General features: G+C 47.5%; 1 protein-coding gene across 2 annotated transcripts in view; it reads left to right on the plus strand.

Moving 5' to 3' along the window:
- Positions 1–22,098, plus strand: part of LOC142475500 (fucolectin-6-like) — a 406,232-nt gene that overhangs the window by 378,437 nt on the left and 5,697 nt on the right. Inside the window, exons 1-3 of one of the 2 annotated variants that reach the window (XM_075581354.1) lie at positions 11,874–11,894; positions 20,082–20,155; positions 20,953–21,232. In XM_075581354.1, the coding sequence (XP_075437469.1) occupies positions 20,083–20,155; positions 20,953–21,232 (353 nt within the window). In that variant the 5' untranslated portion in view covers positions 11,874–11,894; position 20,082. Of the gene's footprint in view, positions 1–11,873; positions 11,895–20,079; positions 20,156–20,952; positions 21,233–22,098 lie in introns of those variants that run through there. The other variant, XM_075581357.1, reaches the window with a different exon arrangement.

The raw sequence follows: 22,098 nt of genomic DNA on the forward strand, positions 1-22,098 counted from the left end.
GTACTTAAGGTCCTGCACTTCCTAAATGTAGTTGTTGGTGTATCTCCCCCTTGAGAGAGACTGGTTTCCCAGAACAGTGCAAATCTGAGCAGGCCCTATTATTCACTCCCTTAGGGGAGTGGATGGAGACAGCTACCCTTGGTTCTGGTAGAGAGTCGGGGAGGAGATAGGACAGGCTCTGAAGGCCTCAAGCCTCATGGTTGAAGGTCCAGGGACCATACTAAGGCTGGAGGATGGTTATGCTGTATATGCAGAGTACAAGAATAAAATAGTTCTAGTTGTTTCAATATACTGTTGCCTGGTGTGCAATCTGTCCGGGAGGAGTAGAGTAAGTTCTCCTGCAGGGGATTGTCTTCATCTTACTGGAGCCTGCAGCAGATGGTGGAGCAGATCACCATGAGATAAAGACCAGTCATTTACCCCAGAAGCCTGTCCTGATGTCTCCACTACCACCGGCGGACGACTCAGAATGCTATGAACCAGCAGGTAGCCAGCACCATACACCTGGTAAAAGGGGAATCTCCCAGAGGGTGGGGGAAACACCGTCACATGTACACACACACACACAGTACATACATACGCACATACATACATACATACATACAAAATGGAGAAACTGAAAGCAGAGGACGAAGAAATCTCCCCTAGAGGCCACTCTTGGAATGACATGGATCTTTTGGGAGAAGTGGAAGTACAACGAGGGCAGCCCCAGGAACGCTGAATGGGGAGCGCGGGACTTGTGTGATATTCTGTGCAAACTGTATTTTTATCTCTGTAAGTAGTTTGGAATCTCATTGATGAATGTGTTATATATTAAACTGTTTTTGCACAATATTGTTTTCACATTGGATTTGATGTGAAAAGCCAGAACATGTTATATACCATATGAGTGACCTCTACACAGTGGAGCATAGTGTTAAAGTACAGACATATACTGCAGTCCTTCACTACTATTTGTGTCTGACTTTTATACTGTAGTGTAGTCATTGTAAATATATGTACAGATGCAGCAACGAGTGCTCTTCCTTCTTTCTTGCCTGGGAGATTCTGGGGCACTCTCACAGTAAATGCCTCAACATTTCTGTGAGATTCTTAATGGCCCATCAGATTAACACAGCAGGGGTCCCTGCAGTCCCATTCAGTTTGAATGGGACTGCAGGGACCCCTCCCCCCCTGCTGTGTTAATCCCATGGACCACTAAGAATCTCACAGCACTGTAGAGGCATTTACTGTGAGACTGCCCCAGAATCTCCCAGGTAAATTGTCTAATACTGGTGGCTGCATCAGTATATTTAAATACAATATATTACATTCTATTATATTAAAATATATTACATATATTACATTCTATATATATGTATACATATTATATATATATATATATATATATATATATATATATATATATATATATATATATGTATATTTAGAATTACTACACTATATTATAATTTTCTCTTACATGGCTGCGCTCCTAATTTAACTAATTACATTTCTGGTTAGACTGGAAGGACAGACTTTGAAGGAGCCGCACTGACAGCTGAAAGAGCAGAACTCACAGCTGAAGGAGCAGCACTCACAGCTGAAGGAGCAGCACTCACAGCTGAAGGAGCAGCACTCACAGATGAAGGAGCAGCACTCACAGCTGAAGGAGCAGCACTCACAGATGAAGGAGCAGCACTCACAGCTGAAGGAGCAGCACTCACAGCTGAAGGAGCAACACTCACAGCTGAAGGAGCAGCACTCACAGCTGAAGGGGAATTGAGGGACCACAGTTGTGTAAGAGGAATATAAATGGAAAGGAGTTAGACACAAGTCATTCTAGAGAGGGGAACGTCCCAGTGGGACGTTCAAAACTGAAAGTGGACAAGTCAATGGGGCCACATGGGATACATCCAAGGATATTAAAAGCGCTTAGGTGTGAGCTGGCAAACACCGTTACATAACTACAGAAGTAGAGTTTGCATAAAGTGATTTATGTTCTTCAATTAAGCAATTACTTCTGTATTAAGCAATATGTTGGATAAAGAACCAGGAAAGGAAAAGTATGTGTGTGGAAAGATACAGTATTATGCAAAATAAAAAAGGCTCCGGGGCATCTAGTGTCACAACACATTAATACTGTTACAGCAGTGATCCCAGCACACTGGAAGTTAAAGTGATGGGTGTGCTTTATTACTGGGACGTTAGGGGCAGCCTGGCACGTACATTAAATGTTAAGCCCACTGGTTGCCCCTTCCCTTCAAGATGGTTACCCATGCTATATTTTACTATGGACATCTAATGTTGCCAAATGTATATTCTGATCCCGCTGTACAGATGGTTTATTTCCCCTGTGTGTATTTTACTGTTGTGTATTTTGTAAGACTCCATTGTGTTGTGGGACATTAATCTACTCCGCCAGCGCACCACCCTGAGGAAGGTCCCGTTTGTGGGTCCGAATCGTTGGTGATTTGTGTCTTTTCTACAATATATATTCTAAAAGTGCTGCCTGCTGATTCCCGTGCGAACGGTATCGTATGTTTATCTACTTACTATGGGACATGCACCTACCCCATTGTGCTTCATTGGAGTGCCGGCTGTTCACCTTTCTATATATACACCACTTGGTTACCTCTGATCCATGTATTGGGGTTCAAGAGTGTCAGCTCTTGAGCCCAACTGTTGTAAATGCATAACCTGTACATTTGCGACATTTATATTTGTCTTGTTTTTGCCTTTCCAGGGATGCAGGCAGGCAGGGATTTCTAGGACATGAGTTTCCAGGTTTTTGTTGTTGCAAAGGAATTGTTTCAGAATGTGCCTAGGTAGTTGGGGTCCACAGTTGCTGGTTCCCCTAAAATTGTACCCAGGAATCAGACCTGATTCCCAGATACATGTAGGCACATTGTCTTGGCAATATCTCCCCTTGAAAACGCTTGCCCAACTCGCCACTTGGATTCCCTGCTTCAGCATGGCCCAGAAAGGTAAAAGGGGCATAGGGATGCAATGTGTCCCTTTAACTATGCGGGATCCCTAGGTTAAGGGGGATACCCAGTTAATGCCCAGTTCACCCAGAACCTATATAGGGGTTCATGGGTGCTCCACCCATAGATAAGGTTGGGAGGGGATTCTTAGAATCCAGTCCAAGACCCTTAAACAGTGTATGGGGAATATTGGCTAGTAGAAAATAAAGTGCAGCTTTTTATTCTATTCCCCAGAGACTTAGGACAGGTAACAGTATATTTTTATTTACATTGTGTTTCATGTAAGATATACTGTTGTGCACGGTAATGAGCTGGGACTTTCAGAACCAATGTTCCGACAGACCATAAGGGCTACCAAGTTGGTGCCAGCAAGTCTGTAGGACATCGGAGATGAAAGCCACAAGAGGATGCTGGAGGTGTGATGTCCCTTGGCTGATTCAGAAATCCTGCTTCTCGGCTTCACAGGCCCGGCTTCGCTCTGATTAGCTGGAAGCAAAGTTCCCACGCTGTGATTGGCTGTAGTATTTTGTCAATGAGTTCTAAAATACTATAAGAATGCCTGAGCCAATGGGATCCAGAGATTCTGGGTGCCTAAACGTCAGCGGAAAGTTAGAAAACTCTAAAGATGCTTTTGCGCAAATGACAAGGCACCGGCTTCAGAGACTTTTACCCAGAAAATATTCTAAGTCCAGCTTTTAGGGACCAAGTTCTCAGAAAGGAACGTAGCGGTGGCGCTTGGGATTGCAAGACGATTTAAGTTCCAGGTGAGACCAGAACTTTTACACTTTTACACCGAAAGCACCGGGATCACTGGCACCAGACAGGACAAAGTTGTTGAATAAAATGGGGTTTATTCTGGCACGTCAAAAACAAAACAAAGATGTACAAATAAAGATACAATACCAACTGGGGGCCTGGGGAGTAGACTCTAGCCTCGCTAGGTGCATATCAGAGTGCTGATCACACAGCAGAGCCGCTGACACGTATCTCCAGCTGGTCACTGCAAAGATCCAAACTCCTTCACAGAATGTCTCTCAGTCTCTCTGTCTCTCAGATGGTCCTCTGAGGGAATCTCCACACTCCTTCCCAGAGTGTCTCTCTGAAGGTAGATCTCATTCTCTGATCAGCAGCACCCCTTATATAGCCCTGTGTCGCTAACCGTTACATGGGAGGGGGCTGCTGGACAATCGGAGCATGGATTAGGTTGTGCCACAACATCCAGAGGGCGTGCTAAGAATCCATCCCCGATTGTTCACGCTCTCACTCACCAAATGTCTGTAACACCTCCACGCTCCCAACCATTGTCTCAATACACATTTATCTGCAGGAACCTCAGCTGATTAAATCAGAGTCCCCTCCATACAAATGTAACTCACATGCAAATCGCATTACAAGTCTGCTATCTCAGGCCTCGGCCAGGGTTCCTGCTGGCGTGCAGAGGCACGCTGAGGCTCAGGGAAAGCGGGTGCTTTCCCTGGCCTTAGAAAGCGCGCCGTCCGGGTGGGTGTCGGGGGCACGTCGGCAGGCGGGCCAGTGACGTCACGGAGCTGGTTCGCCCTCATTGGGCGAACCGCTCATGTGACCGGCCCTGCGCTCTGGCGAGCGCTGAAATGTAAAATTCTGCTAAGACCTACGCTTCCCCGCGCTTGCAGAAGCATAGGCGAGACCCTACTAAAGCCGCTCTCATTGCGGCTGTAGGGGCTCACAGGTAAGTACAAGCGCGCCTCAGCACGGTAACGTGCTGACCATGCCCGAGGCCTTAGAAATTAGTACATACAGTCACATAATCCAATTAACACTTTACAAGGCTGACTCCAAAATTACATCACAGTGCTTACACATAGATCACAAAACACATTACCTCATATTGCTTGCTCAACTAGACTTGGGAATTGAATTACAGGGAATAGAGGGCTTTGGAATACATTCCCACATACATAGTGCATTATGCATTCCCTGTTCAGATATTAAATACATTTAGCCCAAATAAGCCTTACGTAGGTGGCCAAGTTACATGGATTTAGGGGTAGCTAGCTGGGCTTCATCCCACTATTGTGATGCCAGCTACCAGTATCGTCACACCAGGACGTTTGGTACTATCTCCCGGTCAAGGTTTTAATGACTCTCGGAAGAGAACGGAGCTGTGGCATGAGGAATTCACGCCGATTTCAGTGCCAGGAGATTCTGGGCTAGCTCCAGTCAAGGTAAAGCCCTTATTTAGAGCTCCTTGCACTTAGAATAGTCTAGTTTTTTATCCCAAGTCAGTGTGTTATTCGTCTGTATTTTGTGTTTCACTGTGTGTAGGCCTATTTTGAAAATAAATGATAATTAGTTTCACAAATTGTTTTGCTCAGTGAATGATCCTGGTATAAAAAGGTGTACAATAATCCCAGGACGTGGATACTCAAGCCTTTCCCTGCTACCCAAATGGTCTTCACACCTCCAGCATCCTCTGGTGGCTATAATCTCCGATGTCCTACAGATTTACTGGCACCAACTTGGTAGACATAATGGTCTGTTGGAACATTGGTTCTGAAAGTTCCAGCTCATTACCGTGCACAAACAGTATACCTTATATGAAACACAATGTTAATAAAAATATGACCATCAGGGGAATTGGGTAGGGGAAAAGAGAAAAATCCTTAAATGGGGGCACTCCTAAAAAAAACACAATTTGAGCTGGTAAGCTGACAATAAGTGTTCCAGCTAAGGTATCACTTTGTGCAGTAAACCAGTATATCTGAGACCACCTATAGAGAAGCTGGTTGGTGGTGGGTACAGTGTTCGAGAGCACCAAGATCTGGGTGTATAAGATATTGGTTGGATCACATAAATAAAAATAAATTTTAATGCATCAAATAATAATTACACTCAAAAATTTAAAAAAAACTATTAAAATGTGAGGGCGATGATACAATATAACACGGCTAGTACAGCCACTAATGACAGTGAATGTAAATGGTGACCTCAATCCAAACTTAACTGGCTAAATGCCGATTGAGGTAATGTCTAGACCTCCACTCACTGGGGAAGAATATAGACCTTGATATACTTATAGCTTTTACCACTAGATGCCTAGTACTGATACAGTAGGTGCTAGTAAAGGTGAGCCTATCTATGGCCTGGTAATACTGAAGGTATAGCATAAAGACTATCCCTCATGAACAACTTCTGTATGGGACGTCAAATGGAGTAGGCAGTAACAAGCCTTTGGAATGATAATGCATTCCTATGCTATAAACTTTGTGCTTGTTGCAAATGCTAAGTGTGTGACACTCATCCACACTTCCTGGTAACACACAGACATCTTTTATCTCTATTGATGCATTGTGTTCACTCCAAAGAATGCTGGCTTCGTATTGATACTTCAAAAGATACTATTGGATATTTATTGATACCAGCCAAGACCATATAGTGTTCTGGCTTTAAAGAGGTATGAATCCAAATTTCTGTACTTATGATTGCACGGAGAGATGATTCTAATTGCCCCTTTGTCACGGGGACAGGGTTTATTAACACCATTAATACCGGGATCATTTGATTGAGCAAGACAAAGCAGTAAAATAAATAGTCATTTATTCCAGGATTTGACATACACACAAAGTAACACAATTTGCACTGAAAACACACTTACTGGGAACGGGGCTAACGAATAAAATCTTATTTAGAACGAAATGTTAACAACCGACGTCTGTAGGAGCCCTTTCCAATGACCGGGAGGTACTCACGAAAGTCCTGGAACGTAATTCGTCATGCAACACCAGCCGCGACCGCTACGTCCTCAAAAAGCGGGTCTTAGAAAATTTCTTGAGTCAAAATCTCTGAAGCCGACTCGCGTCTATTCCTTAGGAAGCATCTTTGAATTTGCCGCTGATGGTTTGGCGCTTGGAATCTGAGGTCCTGATTGGCTGCAAGGTTTCTTATAGGTTTTAGCGACCCATTGAGAAACCACTACAACCACTCAGCGCACGCGGCCTCAATGCTAAAGAGGTCCTGAGTGGACTACAACTCCCAGCAGCCTCTGGGGACTGCCCTTTCTCCCAGATCACATGCAGCCAGACAGCTACTAAGGCTGACAGATTCTCATGCTGCATGTGGATACATTGTTGTGTGCAGTCAAGAAGCAGACAGTGAAGCACATGAGTTAGGCCTCGGGCATGGTGACTCGGGCCGTGCTGATTCGCGCTCTTGCTCTGCCTCGCCTGCTCAAACTGGAGCTTTTTTGTGTCCTAGCAGGCGAGGCAGTGAGCGCGCTTTGGGGGCGAGGCGGAGGCGTGGCGGGAGGCGGGGCTAGTCCCTCGCTCCCATTGGATGTGAGCGGTCACGTGACCGCTCCTCCGCTCCCCTGAGCGGCAAATTTTAAATTTGCCTGTCTCCTCAAAATATCTGAGCCTCCACACGCATGCGGAAGCGGCTGCTAAAGCGGCTGCTGAAGCCGCGCTGATGACAGATGCAGTGGGTAAGTGCATCTGCTCAGCGCGGCTTAGCATGGCCTACTGTACTATGTCCCAGGCCTTAGTCAGAGCTGGGAGCAGGTTGGGGAAGGGTGTGTGTAGGGAGCAGTAGCCGTTGCATACTAGGCCATGTTACAACCCCCCCCCCAGGCAGGCCCTGAGACATAACCCAGATTGTTGTTGCGACAGGGATAGGCCCTAGGTAGGTGCACTGCCCATTTAGTTATTTGTTAAGTTCAGGGTCACAGCTGCAGTGCTGCGAGCCCCTGACATTTGTGTCTGGACGCAGATATCACTCAAGATAGAGACTATCTTCCTGGTGGGATTGTCTGGCGGGACGCCACCCCACGCATCAAGAGTGGAAGCATCGTGGATCACACTTTCGGATCCATCAGCCAAGTACAGCATCTGCACGCCCGGATGTGGACACACCCGGCAGGTACCATCAAGTCACCAAGTGCACCAACTACACACCTCATATTAGTGTGCAGCGCTGTTCCACACTTGGGTGGGGATGTGGGACTTTTGAGACACTTGGGTGGATGGTGGTGGGGTTGAGGCCCAGTGAGGCCAGGTTAAAGGGTGACACTGCTGTGTAGCCATTGTTGATGTATTGTGATGTGTAATGTGTTAGTGCATATAGTAAACTGTTTTATCCATACCCTAGTGTAAGTACTTACTATATGTGGTTCCTGTGTAAGGGGTTATTCTACACACTAGAATCCCTGCACAGGTGGAGGCGCTGTAAGCAGTACGTTCCAGGATACACCCCAGGTTCCCAGTGGCGGAGGTTCAGGCCTCCTGTGAGCCTATCAGGTATTGCACCACACACTGGTAACATATGTAGATTTCCCCACATGGTCCCTATCTGCGATTGGGGGGGAGGGGGGATATGTGTTACATAGGAAAGGCTAGTTTTGCAGCCCAGCCCCCCAGTAATGTGGAAAAAGAAACTTATCTAAAAAGTGGCGCTCTACATAAATCAATTAGCTAAACATAGTGATATAGTAGTGATTGAAATAATCAAAAGGTGATACTTATACAAACACATAAACAGGTGCTGCTATGACCCGGTGAGGATTGCTCTGTCAGTCCTCGTGGTAGGAAGTAGGGATGATTCTCCGGGAAGCGCAGGAATATGTGGAATAGAAAATATATATATTGTGCAATATTGATGTGACAAATTTAAAGTAAATTGGCTGATCTATTGTAGATGTACTCACAAGTGTGAGAGGATTAAAGGCACGTAAAGGTATCTTTCCATAGTATGGATACAGTATCACACGATAGACAGGAAATCAGTCTTAACCTCATATAGACTCCAAGTGACCTTAAAGAAGAAGACTGGACATAGTGCAGACTGTATACAAAGGATTTTATAAAAGGTAAGTGAAAGGTTTTACACTCACATGGTTTCAAAAGTTTAAAAGCATTTTGATCACACGCAGTGGATCTCAGCAGGCCGGATAGATGGTGTATCTGATTCCCCTCCTTCTGTGGCGTGCGTGTCACTGGTTGCGTTCCAACTGCACCGGAAGTGATGTCATCCGCTTCCAGGGGTTCCGGCCAATGGTAAAGACGTCACTCTACGCGTTTCACCTCTTCGGTTTCATCAGGAGTGACATTGTGATGTGTATGAGAAGCATATATACCCCTAACTTAGTTCCCATTGGTGAATGGCTAACTAGTTTTTAATTGGGTTCCGGTTACACTGAGTAGGTACACATGGGGTTGTATTGAGACATATAATTCATCCCTCTGCATCGTACATATGCAGAGGTTCAAAAAACGTTTATTTATTTAATAAATACAATCAATCAATGCAGAAAATTTAAAAAATATAAATATGCTAATACATGGGTGTTAAAAAATGTTATATATACATTATAAAATGGTATAAATATAAGAACAGGTATTTTAAGCAATGTGTAAACAATTCATAGTGAGGGAACTAGCTTTTTATAAAGCGCATTTAATTCATATAGATGGATGGAATCTAATGTGGAGACAGAAAAAAGGCATAAGTATATATACAGTTATACATTATAAAAACGGTTTCAAATCAAATTCCAAATTCAGACCAGCAGGAGACATAGTTTTTAGTTCGAACATCCAATATGATTCTCTTTTTATCAGGGCTGTGTGTCTATTACCCCCTCTCCAATAGGGCATTACCTGCTCGATAGCTTTAAATGTTAACCCTTTCGGATCTGAATTGTGTGATATTAAAAAATGATTTGAAACACTGTGTGTGGTCAATTTTCTTTTTATGTTTCCAATATGTTCCACTATACGGGTTTTTAAAGGTCTTATAGTTTTCCCAATATATTGTAGACCACAATCACATTCAAGTAAGTAGATTACAAAATTAGACCTACAGCTTAGATGTTGTTTTATATTGTATATTTTGTGAGTAGTGTTAGAATGAAAGCTGTCTATATTTTTTGAGCTATATTTGCAGGCAGTACAATATTTACAATTAAAAACCCCCTTCGGGGGATCCAACCAAGTAGGATTGCTGTTTGTACTAGCATTTCTCAGTGCACTTGGTGCTACCATATTTTTAACATTAGGTGCTTTTCTATATATCATTTGAACCTTATCGGGTAAAAGAGTTCCTATAATGGGGTCATTTTTAAGAATAGGCCAGTGGGAGTTTAATATTTTATTGATCTTATGTGCATCCCTATTATATTGTGTAACAAAGGGTACTTTAATGGAATCACTGTTTGTACCCCTTGTTTTCGGGATCAACATAGATTCTCTTGATGTGCATTTAGTTTTAGTCAAAGCTCTCTGGATGACATCCTGTTTATAGTTACGTTCCACAAACTTTCTGGACAGCATATTGGATTGCTCCTCAAAAACACTGTTATCAGTGCAATTGCGTTTCAGTCTACAGTATTGGCCATATGGGATGTTATTAATCCATTTATTTAAATGGCAACTTGACTGTAGGATGTAATTGTTAGCATCCACATCTTTAAAAAATTTTTTGGTTTTAATAACATTATTTTCCAAATATATAGTGAGGTCCAGGAAGTTTATGGTTGTTTTACTCATGGTGGAAGTGAATTTAAGATTAAATTCATTGTTATTTAGGTACAGGAGGAATGTATCTAGATCCTCCAATGTACCCTTCCACACAAAAATGATATCATCTATAAATCTCCGCCAGGTTACCAAATTCGCGTCCAGACCTGCCCAAGACCATATATATATAGATCTTCCCAAAGGGCCATTAGTAGGTTCGCATAACCTAACATGTACGATGCAGAGGGATGAATTATATGTCTCAATACAACCCCATGTGTACCTACTCAGTGTAACCGGAACCCAATTAAAAACTAGTTAGCCATTCACCAATGGGAACTAAGTTAGGGGTATATATGCTTCTCATACACATCACAATGTCACTCCTGATGAAACCGAAGAGGTGAAACGCGTAGAGTGACGTCTTTACCATTGGCCGGAACCCCTGGAAGCGGATGACATCACTTCCGGTGCAGTTGGAACGCAACCAGTGACACGCACGCCACAGAAGGAGGGGAATCAGATACACCATCTATCCGGCCTGCTGAGATCCACTGCGTGTGATCGAAATGCTTTTAAACTTTTGAAACCATGTGAGTGTAAAACCTTTCACTTACCTTTTATAAAATCCTTTGTATACAGTCTGCACTATGTCCAGTCTTCTTCTTTAAGGTCACTTGGAGTCTATATGAGGTTAAGACTGATTTCCTGTCTATCGTGTGATATCCATACTATGGAAAGATACCTTTACGTGCCTCTAATCCTCTCACACTTGTGAGTACATCTACAATAGATCAGCCAATTTACTTTAAATTTGTCACATCAATATTGCACAATATATATATTTTCTATTCCACATATTCCTGCGCTTCCCGCAGAATCATCCCTACCAGCCCCCCAGTAAGTCTGGTCTCTCTTGTATTTTGTAATCCACTGTGTGTATGTCTTTCTATGGAATAAATGACAATTTGTTTACTATTTGGTTTTGTTCAGTGATATGATCCCGGTATAAAGGTGAAAAAGCCTGCGCTCCCCTGACAGTTACTAAAACAGGTCAAAGTATTTATTGAACCAACATTTTCTAATATGAACTCATCGGGGGTTATTAATTTAACTGCTAGAGTGCAGATTGGGGCACAATTGGCTGAAATACTCCATAGGAGTTTCTCTGTGACCATGCCCAGATCGGCACTATTGTGGGTTAATTAATAATCCCCATTGTGTTCACTAAATAACTTGAAAAAGATTAACAGCGACGGTCAAAGATAAAGATCAGATGTCAAATAAATCCCCATTTCCTCGGAAAACAAATATTTCTGAAGAGGGTGTAGGGCAGAGAATATTACAATAAGTGGGAGGTACAAGGTGAGGATAATGGAAGTTACCTGTATATAAGACTAGCTTCCAGCCCAGTGCTGCAGAGGTGAGAGAGAGAATTAAGGTGAGTACTCTTCATCCTGCTGATTATACAATCTGCTTAGCTGTAGTGGTATTTTTTGGACTCTTCTAACATTAACCATGTGGGACAAACTATATGTACAGATGCAGAAGTGAGGGAAATATTGATGTTAAATGATTTTTTCCAGATAAGAATACTATTGATTTATATATTCATAAGACATTACTAAAAACAAACAACAGTACTCCAAAAATGACATCAGCTGCTGTTAAAGTAGACTAGTGTTTGTATAGTAATGTTTAAAATACAGAGAGATTTAAGAGGCTTGAGTGACTGTTGTCTTAAACTTAAACCTGCCTCCTACCTTACATACAAACACAATGTTACCATAACCTGCATGCAACAGTATCAGGAATGGGAAAAGATAAGAGGTAATGTGGAAGACTGAGGAACACGGGAGCAGGGCCGCCAACAGAAATCATGGGGCCCGGGACAAATGAAAGGAGCAGCCCCCCCCTCCCCCCCCCCCCAAACCCATAGCGCACCTACCACGGAAAAATATTTTTTAGCGCACAACTTTCACTTCTGTTTTCTTATTGTGATACAGAAAAAAAACATTACAATGCAAGCTGTTTATTTTTATATTTTCAACAAAAGTCAGGTGACTGCCTGCCTGCCTGCCTGCCTGCCTGCCTGGGTGCCTGTCTGGGTGGGTGACTGGATGGGTGGATGCCAGTGACTTGGGTAGGTTGGTGACTGGGTAGGTGGATTAGTGACTAACTGGGTGGGTGGGTGAGTGACTAACTGGGTGGGTGGATTAGTGACTAACTGGGTGGGAGGGTGAGTGACTAACTGGGTGGGTGGGGTTTAGTGACTGGGTGGGTGGGTGACTTGGGTTAGTGACTGACTAGGTTTGGGTAGGTTAGTGACTGACTGGGTGGGTGGGTTAGTGACTGACTAGGTTTGGGTAGGTTAGTGACTGACTGGGATTTGTGACTGACTGGGATTTGTGACTGACTGGGTGGGTTTGTGACTGACATTTAGTGACTGACTGGGTGGGTTAGTGACTGGGTGGGCTAGTGACTGACTGGGTGGGTTAGTGACTGGGTGGGTTAGTGACTGACTGGGTGGGTTAGTGACTGACTGGGTGGGTTAGTGACTGACTGGGTGGGTTAGTGACTGACTGGGTGGGTTAGTGACTGACTGGGTGGGTTAGTGACTGGGTGGGTTAGTCACTGGGTGGGTTAGTGACTGACTGGGTGGGTTAGTGACTGACTGGGTGCAGGGCCATCTTAACAACATTAGGGGCCCCCAGGCAAAGGAGTGCGGGGGGGGGGGCTGCCTACACAATGACTCGCATGAATAAAAATGTAAATGAATGATTTGTTAACGAATAGTTAATATCCCCTGAATATCTAGTTTACAATTGATTCTGACATCTTACTGTTACAGAGTTATTCATAAAACAATCTTTTATATAACTTTTACAGTACCTCACAAGAGAAACATCAAAGACTGTTATATACTTCTAACCTATGCAGACTGTCGCTCCCAGCCTCCCACGCGCTCACTAGCAGCAGAAGGCACCGGAAGTGCTGCACTGCTAGGCTGCACGCGGTTGTGACGCGAGCCGGGGTGCCGGGCGGGCGGAGAGCAAGCGGAGCCGGGGTTCCACTTCCGGGCGGGGGAGAGCGAGCGGAGCCGGGGTGCCGGGCGGGGGAGAGCGAGCGGAGCCGGGGTGCCGGGCGGGCAGAGAGCGAGCGGAGCCGGGGTTCCACTTCCGGGCGGGGGAGAGCGAGCGGAGCCGGGGTGCCGGGTGGGGGAGAGCGAGCGGAGCCAGGGTGCCAGGTGGGCGGAGAGCGAGCGGAGCCGGGGTGCCGGGTGGGGGAGAGCGAGCTGAGCCGGGGTGCCGGGCGGGGGAGAGCGAGTGGAGCCGGGGTGCCGGGCGGGGGAGAGCAAGCGGAGCCGGGGTGCCGGGCGGGCGGAGAGAGAGCGGAGCCGGGGTTCCACTTCCGGGCGGGGGAGAGCGAGCGGGGAGCCGGGGTGCCGGGTGGGGGGAGAGCGAGCCGGGGTCACTGTGATTGGGTGGGTGACAGTGACTGGGTGGGGTGACTTACCTTGACCAGGTGGGTGCAGCTTGCCGCCAGATGCTTCCCCCCCCCCCCCCCGCTGCCCCCGATATCCCAGCGGAAGCTGCCCGGGATAGGAGGTTGGCACGCGGGATGTGGTCTCGGGGGGCACGCGGGAAGTTGGCCACTGGGCGGGGGGGGGCTGGAGCAGGAGGCGCACGCGGAGGAAGATGGGTTGGTGCTTCCCCCTCCGTCCCATGTTGGGAGCAGGGGGGTGGAGGGGGGGCTGGAGCAGGAGGCGCTGATGCTTCCCCCTCCATCCCACGTTGGGAGCAGGGAGGGGTAGCGGGGGAGCTGGAGCAGGAGGCACTGGTGCTTCCCCCTCCATCCCACGTTGGGAGCAGGGAGGGGCATCGGGGGAGCTGGAGCAGGAGGCGCTGGTGCTTCCCCCTCCGTCCATGTTGGAAGCGGGGAGGGGCAGCGGGGGAGCTAGAGCAGGAGGCGCTGGTGCTTCCCGCTCCGTCCATGTTGGAAGCGGGGGGGGGGCCTGGAGCAGGAAGCGCACGCGGAGGAAGCTGGGTTTGTGCTTCCCCCTCTGTCCCACGTTGGGAGCGGGGGGTAGAGGGGGGGCTGCTTTGGGGGGGGTGCAGGTGTCTGCGATTTTGCAAGGAGCAGAGAAAAAAAAGCAGTGTGTAGCTGCAATTTCTCTTCCGTTCATTAGGTGGCGCTGTGCTCATAATAATAATAATCTCATGCAGCAACGCGTTTGCCTCGCCGCGTGCAGCGCGATGAGATGAGAGATTGTGAGTGTGACAGTGTGACATGGAGAGGGGGGAGGGAAGGTGAGTGTGTGACAGTGTGACATGGAGAGGGGGGAGGGAAGGTGAGTGTGTGACATGGAGAGGGGGGAGGGAAGGTGAGTGTGTGACATGGAGAGGGGGGAGGGAAGGTGAGTGTGTGACAGTGTGACATGGAAAGGGAGGAGGAGTGTGTGACAGTGTGACATGGAGAGAGGGGAGGGAAGGTGAGTGTGTAACAGTGTGACATGGAGAGGGGGGAGGGAAGGTGAGTGTGTGACATGGAGAGGGGGGATGGAAGGTGAGTGTGTGACATGGAGAGGGGGGAGGGAAGGTGAGTGTGTGACAGTGTGACATGGAGAGGGGGGAGGGAAGGTGAGTGTGTAACAGTGTGACATGGAGAGGGGGGAGGGAAGGTGAGTGTGTGACATGGAGAGGGGGAGGGAAGGTGAGTGTGTGACATGGAGAGGGGGGAGGGAAGGTGAGTGTGTGACAGTGTGACATGGAAAGGGAGGAGGAGTGTGTGACAGTGTGACATGGAGAGAGGGGAGGGAGGGTGTGTGGGACATGGAGAGGGGGGAGGGAAGGTGAGTGTGTAACAGTGTGACATGGAGAGGGAGGGGGAGTGTGACAGTGTGACATGGAGAGAGGGGAGGGAGGGTGAGTGTGTGACATGGAGAGGGGGAGGGAAGGTGAGTGTGTGACAGTGTGACATGGAGAGGGAGGGGGAGTGTGACAGTGTGACATGGAGAGAGGGGAGGGAGGGGGAGTGTGTGGCATGGAGAGGGGGGGGGAAGGTGAGTGTGTGACAGTGTGACATGCAGAGGGGGAGGGAGTGTGACAGTGTGACATGGAGGGAGGGGGAGTGTGACAGTGTGACATGGAGGGAGGGGGAGTGTGACAGTGTGACATGGAGAGAGGGGAGGGAGGGTGAGTGTGTGACAGTGTGACATGGAGGGAGGGAGGGAAGGTGAGTGTGTGACAGTGTGACATGGAGGGAGGGTGAGTGTGACATGGAGAGGGGAGGGTGACAGTGTGACATGGAGGGAGGGAGGGAAGGTGAGTGTGTGACAGTGTGACATGGAGGGAGGGAGGGTGAGTGTGACATGGAGAGGGGAGGGTGAGTGTGTGACAGTGTGACATGGAGAGGGGGAGGGGGAGTGTGTGACAGTGTGACATGGAGGGAAGGGGAGTGTGACAGTGTGACATGGAGAGAGGGAGGGGGAGTGTGTGACAGTGTGACATGGAGGGAGGGAGGGTGTGTGACATGGAGAGGGGAGGGTGAGTGTGTGACAGTGTGACATGGAGAGGGGGAGGGTGAGTGTGTGACAGTGTGACATGGAGAGAGGGAGGGGGAGTGTGTGACAGTGTGACATGGAGAGGGGGAGGGAGGGTGTGTGTGTGACAGTGTGACATGGAGGGAGGGTGAGTGTGACAGTGTGACATGGAGAGAGGGAAGGGAGGGTGAGTGTTTGAGAGTGTGACATGCAGGTGGGGAGGGGGAGTGTGACAGTGTGATGGAGAGAGGGGAGGGAGGGTGAGTGTGTGACAGTGTGACATGGAGGGAGTGAGGGTGAGTGTGTGAAATGGAGAGGGGGAGGGGGAGTGTGTGACAGTGTGATATAGAGAGGAGGGAGGGTGTGTGTGACAGTGTGACATGGAGAGGAGGGAGGGTGTGTGTGACAGTGTGACATGGAGAGGAGGGAGGGTGTGTGTGACAGTGTGACATGGAGAGGAGGGAGGGTGTGTGTGTGACAGTGTGACATGGAGAGGAGGGAGGATGTGTGTGACAGTGTGACATGGAGAAGGGGAGGGAGGGTGAGTGTGTGACAGTGTGACATGGAGAGGAGGGAGGGTGTGTGTGACAGTGTGACATGGAGAGGAGGGAGGGTGTGTGACAGTGTGACATGGAGAGAGGGGAGGGAGGGTGAGTGTGTGACATGGAGAGGGGGGAGGGAAGGTGAGTGTGTGACAGTGTGACATGGAGAGGGGGAGGGGGAGTGTGACACTGTGACATGGAGAGAGGGGAGGGAGGGTGAGTGTGTGACAGTGTGACATGGAGGGAGGGAGGGAAGGTGAGTGTGTGACAGTGTGACATGGAGGGAGGGAGGGTGAGTGGACATGGAGAGGGGAGGGTGAGTGTGTGACAGTGTGACATGGAGGGAGGGAGGGAGGGAAGGTGAGTGTGTGACAGTGTGACATGGAGGGAGGGTGAGTGTGACATGGAGAGGGGAGGGTGAGTGTGTGACAGTGTGACATGGAGAGGGGGAGGGGGAGTGTGACAGTGTGACATGGAGAGAGGGAAGGGGAGTGTGACAGTGTGACATGGAGAGAGGGAGGGGGAGTGTGTTACAGTGTGACATGGAGGGAGGGAGAGTGTGTGACATGGAGAGGGGAGGGTGTGTGTGACAGTGTGACATGGAGAGGGGGAGGGGGAGTGTGTGACAGTGTGACATGGAGAGAGGGAGGGGGAGTGTGTGACAGTGTGACATGGAGAGGGGGAGGGAGGGTGTGTGTGTGACAGTGTGACATGGAGGGAGGGTGAGTGTGACAGTGTGACATGGAGAGAGGGAAGGGAGGGTGAGTGTGTGAGAGTGTGACATGCAGGTGGGGAGGGGGAGTGTGACAGTGTGATGGAGAGAGGGGAGGGAGGGTGAGTGTGTGACAGTGTGACATGGAGGGAGGGTGAGTGTGTGAGAGTGTGACATGCAGGTGGGGAGGGGGAGTGTGACAGTGTAACGGAGAGAGGGGAGGGAGGGTGAGTGTGTGACAGTGTGACATGGAGGTAGGGAGGGTGAGTGTGTGAAATGGAGAGGGGGAGGGGGAGTGTGTGACAGTGTGATATGGAGAGGAGGGAGGGTGTGTGTGTGACAGTGTGACATGGAGAGGAGGGAGGGTGTGTGTGACAGTGTGACATGGAGAGGAGGGAGGGTGTGTGTGTGACAGTGTGACATGGAGAGGAGGGAGGGTGTGTGTGTGACAGTGTGACATGGAGAGGAGGGAGGGTGTGTGTGACAGTGTGACATGGAGAGGGGGGAGGGAGGGTGAGTGTGTGACAGTGTGACATAAAGAGGAGGGAGGGTGTGTGTGACAGTGTGACATGGAGAGGAGGGAGGGTGTGTGAGACAGTGTGACATGGAGAGGGGGAGGGAGGGGGAGTGTGACAATGTGACATGGAGAGGGGGAGGGAGGGAGACAGTGTGACATGGAGAGGGGGGAGGGTGAGTGTGTGACAGTATGACATGGAGAGGGGGAGGGAGGGTGACAGTGTGACATGGAGAGGGGGGAGAGAGGGGGAGTGTGTGACAGTGTGACATGGAGAGGGGGGGTGGGTGACAGTGTGACATGGAGAGGGGGGAGGGAGGGTGACAGTTTGACATGGAGAGGGGGGAGGGAGGGTGAGTGTGTGACAGTGTGACATGGAGAGAGGGGGATGGTGTGTGTGACATTGTGACATGGAGAGGGGGGAGGGAGGGTGAAAGTATGTTATGGAGGGGGAGGGTGAAAGAGAGACATGGGTGAGAGACATATTGGGGGTAGGGGCAGAGACACTGGCTGGAGGGAGAGAGACAATGGGAGAGTGAGAGAGACAATGGGGGAGGGAGAGAGAGAGACACTGGGCGAGGGAGAGAGACTAGGGAGGGAGAAAGAGAGACACACTGGGGGGAGGGAAAGAGAGTGGCGGCAGGGAGACACACTTAGGGGAGGGATAGAGAGACACTGGAGGGGGAGTGAGAAATACTGGGAGAGGGAGAGACTGGGGGAGAGGGGAGAGAGAGATTAACAATACAGCATAAATGGGGACGCTATTAGACAAATATCCCTCCCCCCCCAGGGGGTCACTTTGAAGTATTGATCAGCATGGAAGATCCATCAATACCCCCCTTGAGTTGGGTTATTGGGATCCCTGATCCCTGGACAACATTTAAAAGGGGAATAAATAAATAATACATAATACTGGTAGGTAGGAGTGGATGAACATGGGGAAAGCAAATGGGAGAAGGAAAAAAGGGGGGGGGGGGAGAGGGAAGGGAGGTAGCAAAGAAGTGGATGAATGCCCCCCTCAAATGGACTGCCATAGTGCACCAGAAAAAAAAAAAACATATTACCAGATGCCAGCAAACAATAAAATAAACAGTGATCCCATACTAGTATACGCCTGCGCGCAGGCCTGCAGCCCAAGCGACTTGTGAACTTGCGTGGTGGGAGCGTGGCGGACGCGTCACAAAGCTGGTTCGCCCTCATTGGCTGAACCAGCTCACGTGCGCTGACGTCATGTGATTTTGATTTCATCAGGCAGGGGGGGCCCGAGAAATTTCATGGATAAGAAGGAGGGCTCGGCATAAAAAGTTTGCTCACCCCTGTAAATTAGCTGATATTTTTGCTCAGGTGAAGGGTTTGTATATTCATATTGCCAAAGTATATCAGAGCCTAATCTCCAAACAATCTCACTAAAGTTGGTATGAACCATTCCCGCGGACTAAGTTAACCTTTAGGTTGCGGCCCCGCTGGCACTGACCGCGCTCATGCTTGAGAGCGGTGACGTCACCAACTCTTCAAGCATGAGCGATCGGCTGTCCTGGCTGGATCGGGGCTCTGTGTGTGTGTGTGTGTATGTATGTATGTGTGTGTGTGTCTCCGTGTGTGTGTGTCTCCATTCTCTCCCTCCCCCCTTCCAAAAATGGTAATTCATTGTGCATGAAAAATAAAATAAATAAAAATTGTGCAAAGAAAAATAAAAAAAACCTCTCTCTGCTCCCCCCTCCACCTCTTAATTTAATTTTAATACCTAATCGAAAAACACTGGAAATAAAATATTTCTGATATTTTGTCCAGGTTTTGTGCGTCTAAATTCAACTTATACATAGTAATATTTTCAGAAAAATAATTACCCATAAATGTTACTTAAACTAATACAAATATGGTGTGTCTTCAGTATGTAGTGTAAATGCAGCATTAAGGTAAAGGTAAAATATACAGGAATACCCCGGTTTAAGTACACTCACTTTAAGTACACTCGCGAGTAAGTACATCTCGCTCAATAGGCAAACGGCAGCTCGCGCATGCGCCTGTCAGCACGTCCTTAACAGCAATACCAGCTCCCTACCTGTACCGAAGCTGTGCGCAAGCGGGGAGACTATAGAGCCTGTTACACATGTGTTATTTACATCAGTTATGTACGTATAGGACGATTGCAGTACAGTACATGCATCGATAAGTGGGGGAAAAGGTAGTGCTTCACTTTAAGTACATTTTCGATTTACATACATGCTCCGGACCCATTGCGTACGTTAATGCGGGGTATGCCTGTACCATTCTGGTTTTAGTAACTGTCACAAATGTGACCATTTCCCTCACATTAGGATGAAGTTCCTCGTGCTTCTGTTTGCTTACGCAGTCGGTGGGTGGGCTCAGTCCTGCAGTCCTCAGCCAGGAGGTAAGAACATTCAGACGGATGTGTTCAGGGTTTGGCATTAAAGAGGAGATCTTATTGAGGTTGGTGCGGTGGAAAACGTAGTAACAGTGCACTAACCTCCTAGCATAGCATGCAAAAATATCACATTATTTAGTTAAGTTAAATGACTTTTATAGAATGAGACAATTGCTTTTAAAGCCAACAGTATCTAATTATCTTTCTAGGTAAAATAAATACATTTTTATTCATGGATTCTCTACAATTCACACTGACCAAATACCTATTGGTCTACACATTTATCCGTTTGGCGAATGCTGGCATCATCATTTATTTTCAAACAAAGAACCAAGTAAATGTACCTGTAGGTTCTAAAATCCCCTCTCAGAATTTATTTCATGTTTAAACAAAATACTTACAACTACACAGGTGATTCTCTTTGTTTTATACTTATTCAGAGGTGGACTTTTGTGACTGATATTGATGCAGCTAACTGTGAACATTAATGGTGCATTGCAGTCTATATTTGACCCTCTGATGATAAATCAATGATCTTTTAAAATAAAATGCTTACAAAAGTTAGTCCTAGTTCCTGATGGAGAAGACTACTCTGGCTAATCACAAGATTTTCTGTATATAAAAATAATCCCACAGAGATGGAATTCCATCATTAAAAGGGTTTCCCGGGCTGTGGACAAAATAATTGAAGTCCTTTACCAATAAAGCTACTACATCAGTCCCAGCTCCGTGTGTATTTTGTGTGTGTGCCTGTCTTCTGTTGGAATAGTTACCAGTCTAAAATAACCGGTTTTCTTTTTTAGCGCAAAATTTAGCAACATCGGGAAAAGCCAGTCAAAGCTCCAATTACACCCCATTTGCTACTGCTGATAAAGCTATTGATGGCAACAAAAACGGTGTATTCTCTACACAAACCTGCACCCACACGAACAATGACAAAGGTCCCTGGTGGAAGCTGGACCTGAAGCAGAGCTATAAGATAGATACAATTGTTATAACGAACAGGCAGGACTGCTGCCCTGAGCGTCTGAAAGGGGCCGAGGTCCGTGTCGGAAACTCTGCAGAAAACAAAAACAACCCTGTGTGAGTACCAGCATGCTCCTTCCTTTGTCCTACTTTCTATATTGGCTCCATGAAGATAAAGGTGTATTGGTAATAGAAATGTTAATACAGGTTATCTCCTTTGCCACCAGCTACACACAGTGATCACAGCGCCATTACACAGACAGAGAAAAACCTTCCATGTACAGAAATGGACCAATTACTGTTTTAGCTAAAGAATCAAACTGTACAGAGTTTGTTATAGAAGATGCCACATATCCCATGGGCTGCAGTAATAATATGCATACAGACAGGCGGTAATAATATGCATACAGACAGGCCGTAATAATATGCATACAGACAGGCGGTAATAATATGCATACAGACAGGCGGTAATAATATGCATACAGACAGGCTGCAGTAATAATATGTATACAGACAGGCGGTAATAATATGCATACAGACAGGCGGTAATAACATGCATACAGGCAGGCGGTAATAACATGCACACAGACAGGCGGTAATAACATGCACACAGACAGGCGGTAATAACATGCACACAGACAGGCGGTAATAACATGCACACAGACAGGCGGTAATAACATGCACACAGACAGGCGGTAATAATATGCATACAGACAGGCGTTAATAATATGCACACAGACAGGCGGTAATAACATGCACACAGACAGGCGGTAATAACATGCACACAGACAGGCGGTAATAACATGCACACAGACAGGCGGTAATAACATGCACACAGACAGGCGGTAATAACATGCACACAGACAGGCGGTAATAACATGCACACAGACAGGCGGTAATAATATGCATACAGACAGGCGGTAATAATATGCATACAGACAGGCGGTAATAATATGCATACAGACAGGCGGTAATAATAGTAT

Source organism: Ascaphus truei, chromosome 2 (assembly GCF_040206685.1).
Source record: "Ascaphus truei isolate aAscTru1 chromosome 2, aAscTru1.hap1, whole genome shotgun sequence".
Classification (NCBI taxonomy): domain Eukaryota; kingdom Metazoa; phylum Chordata; class Amphibia; order Anura; family Ascaphidae; genus Ascaphus; species Ascaphus truei.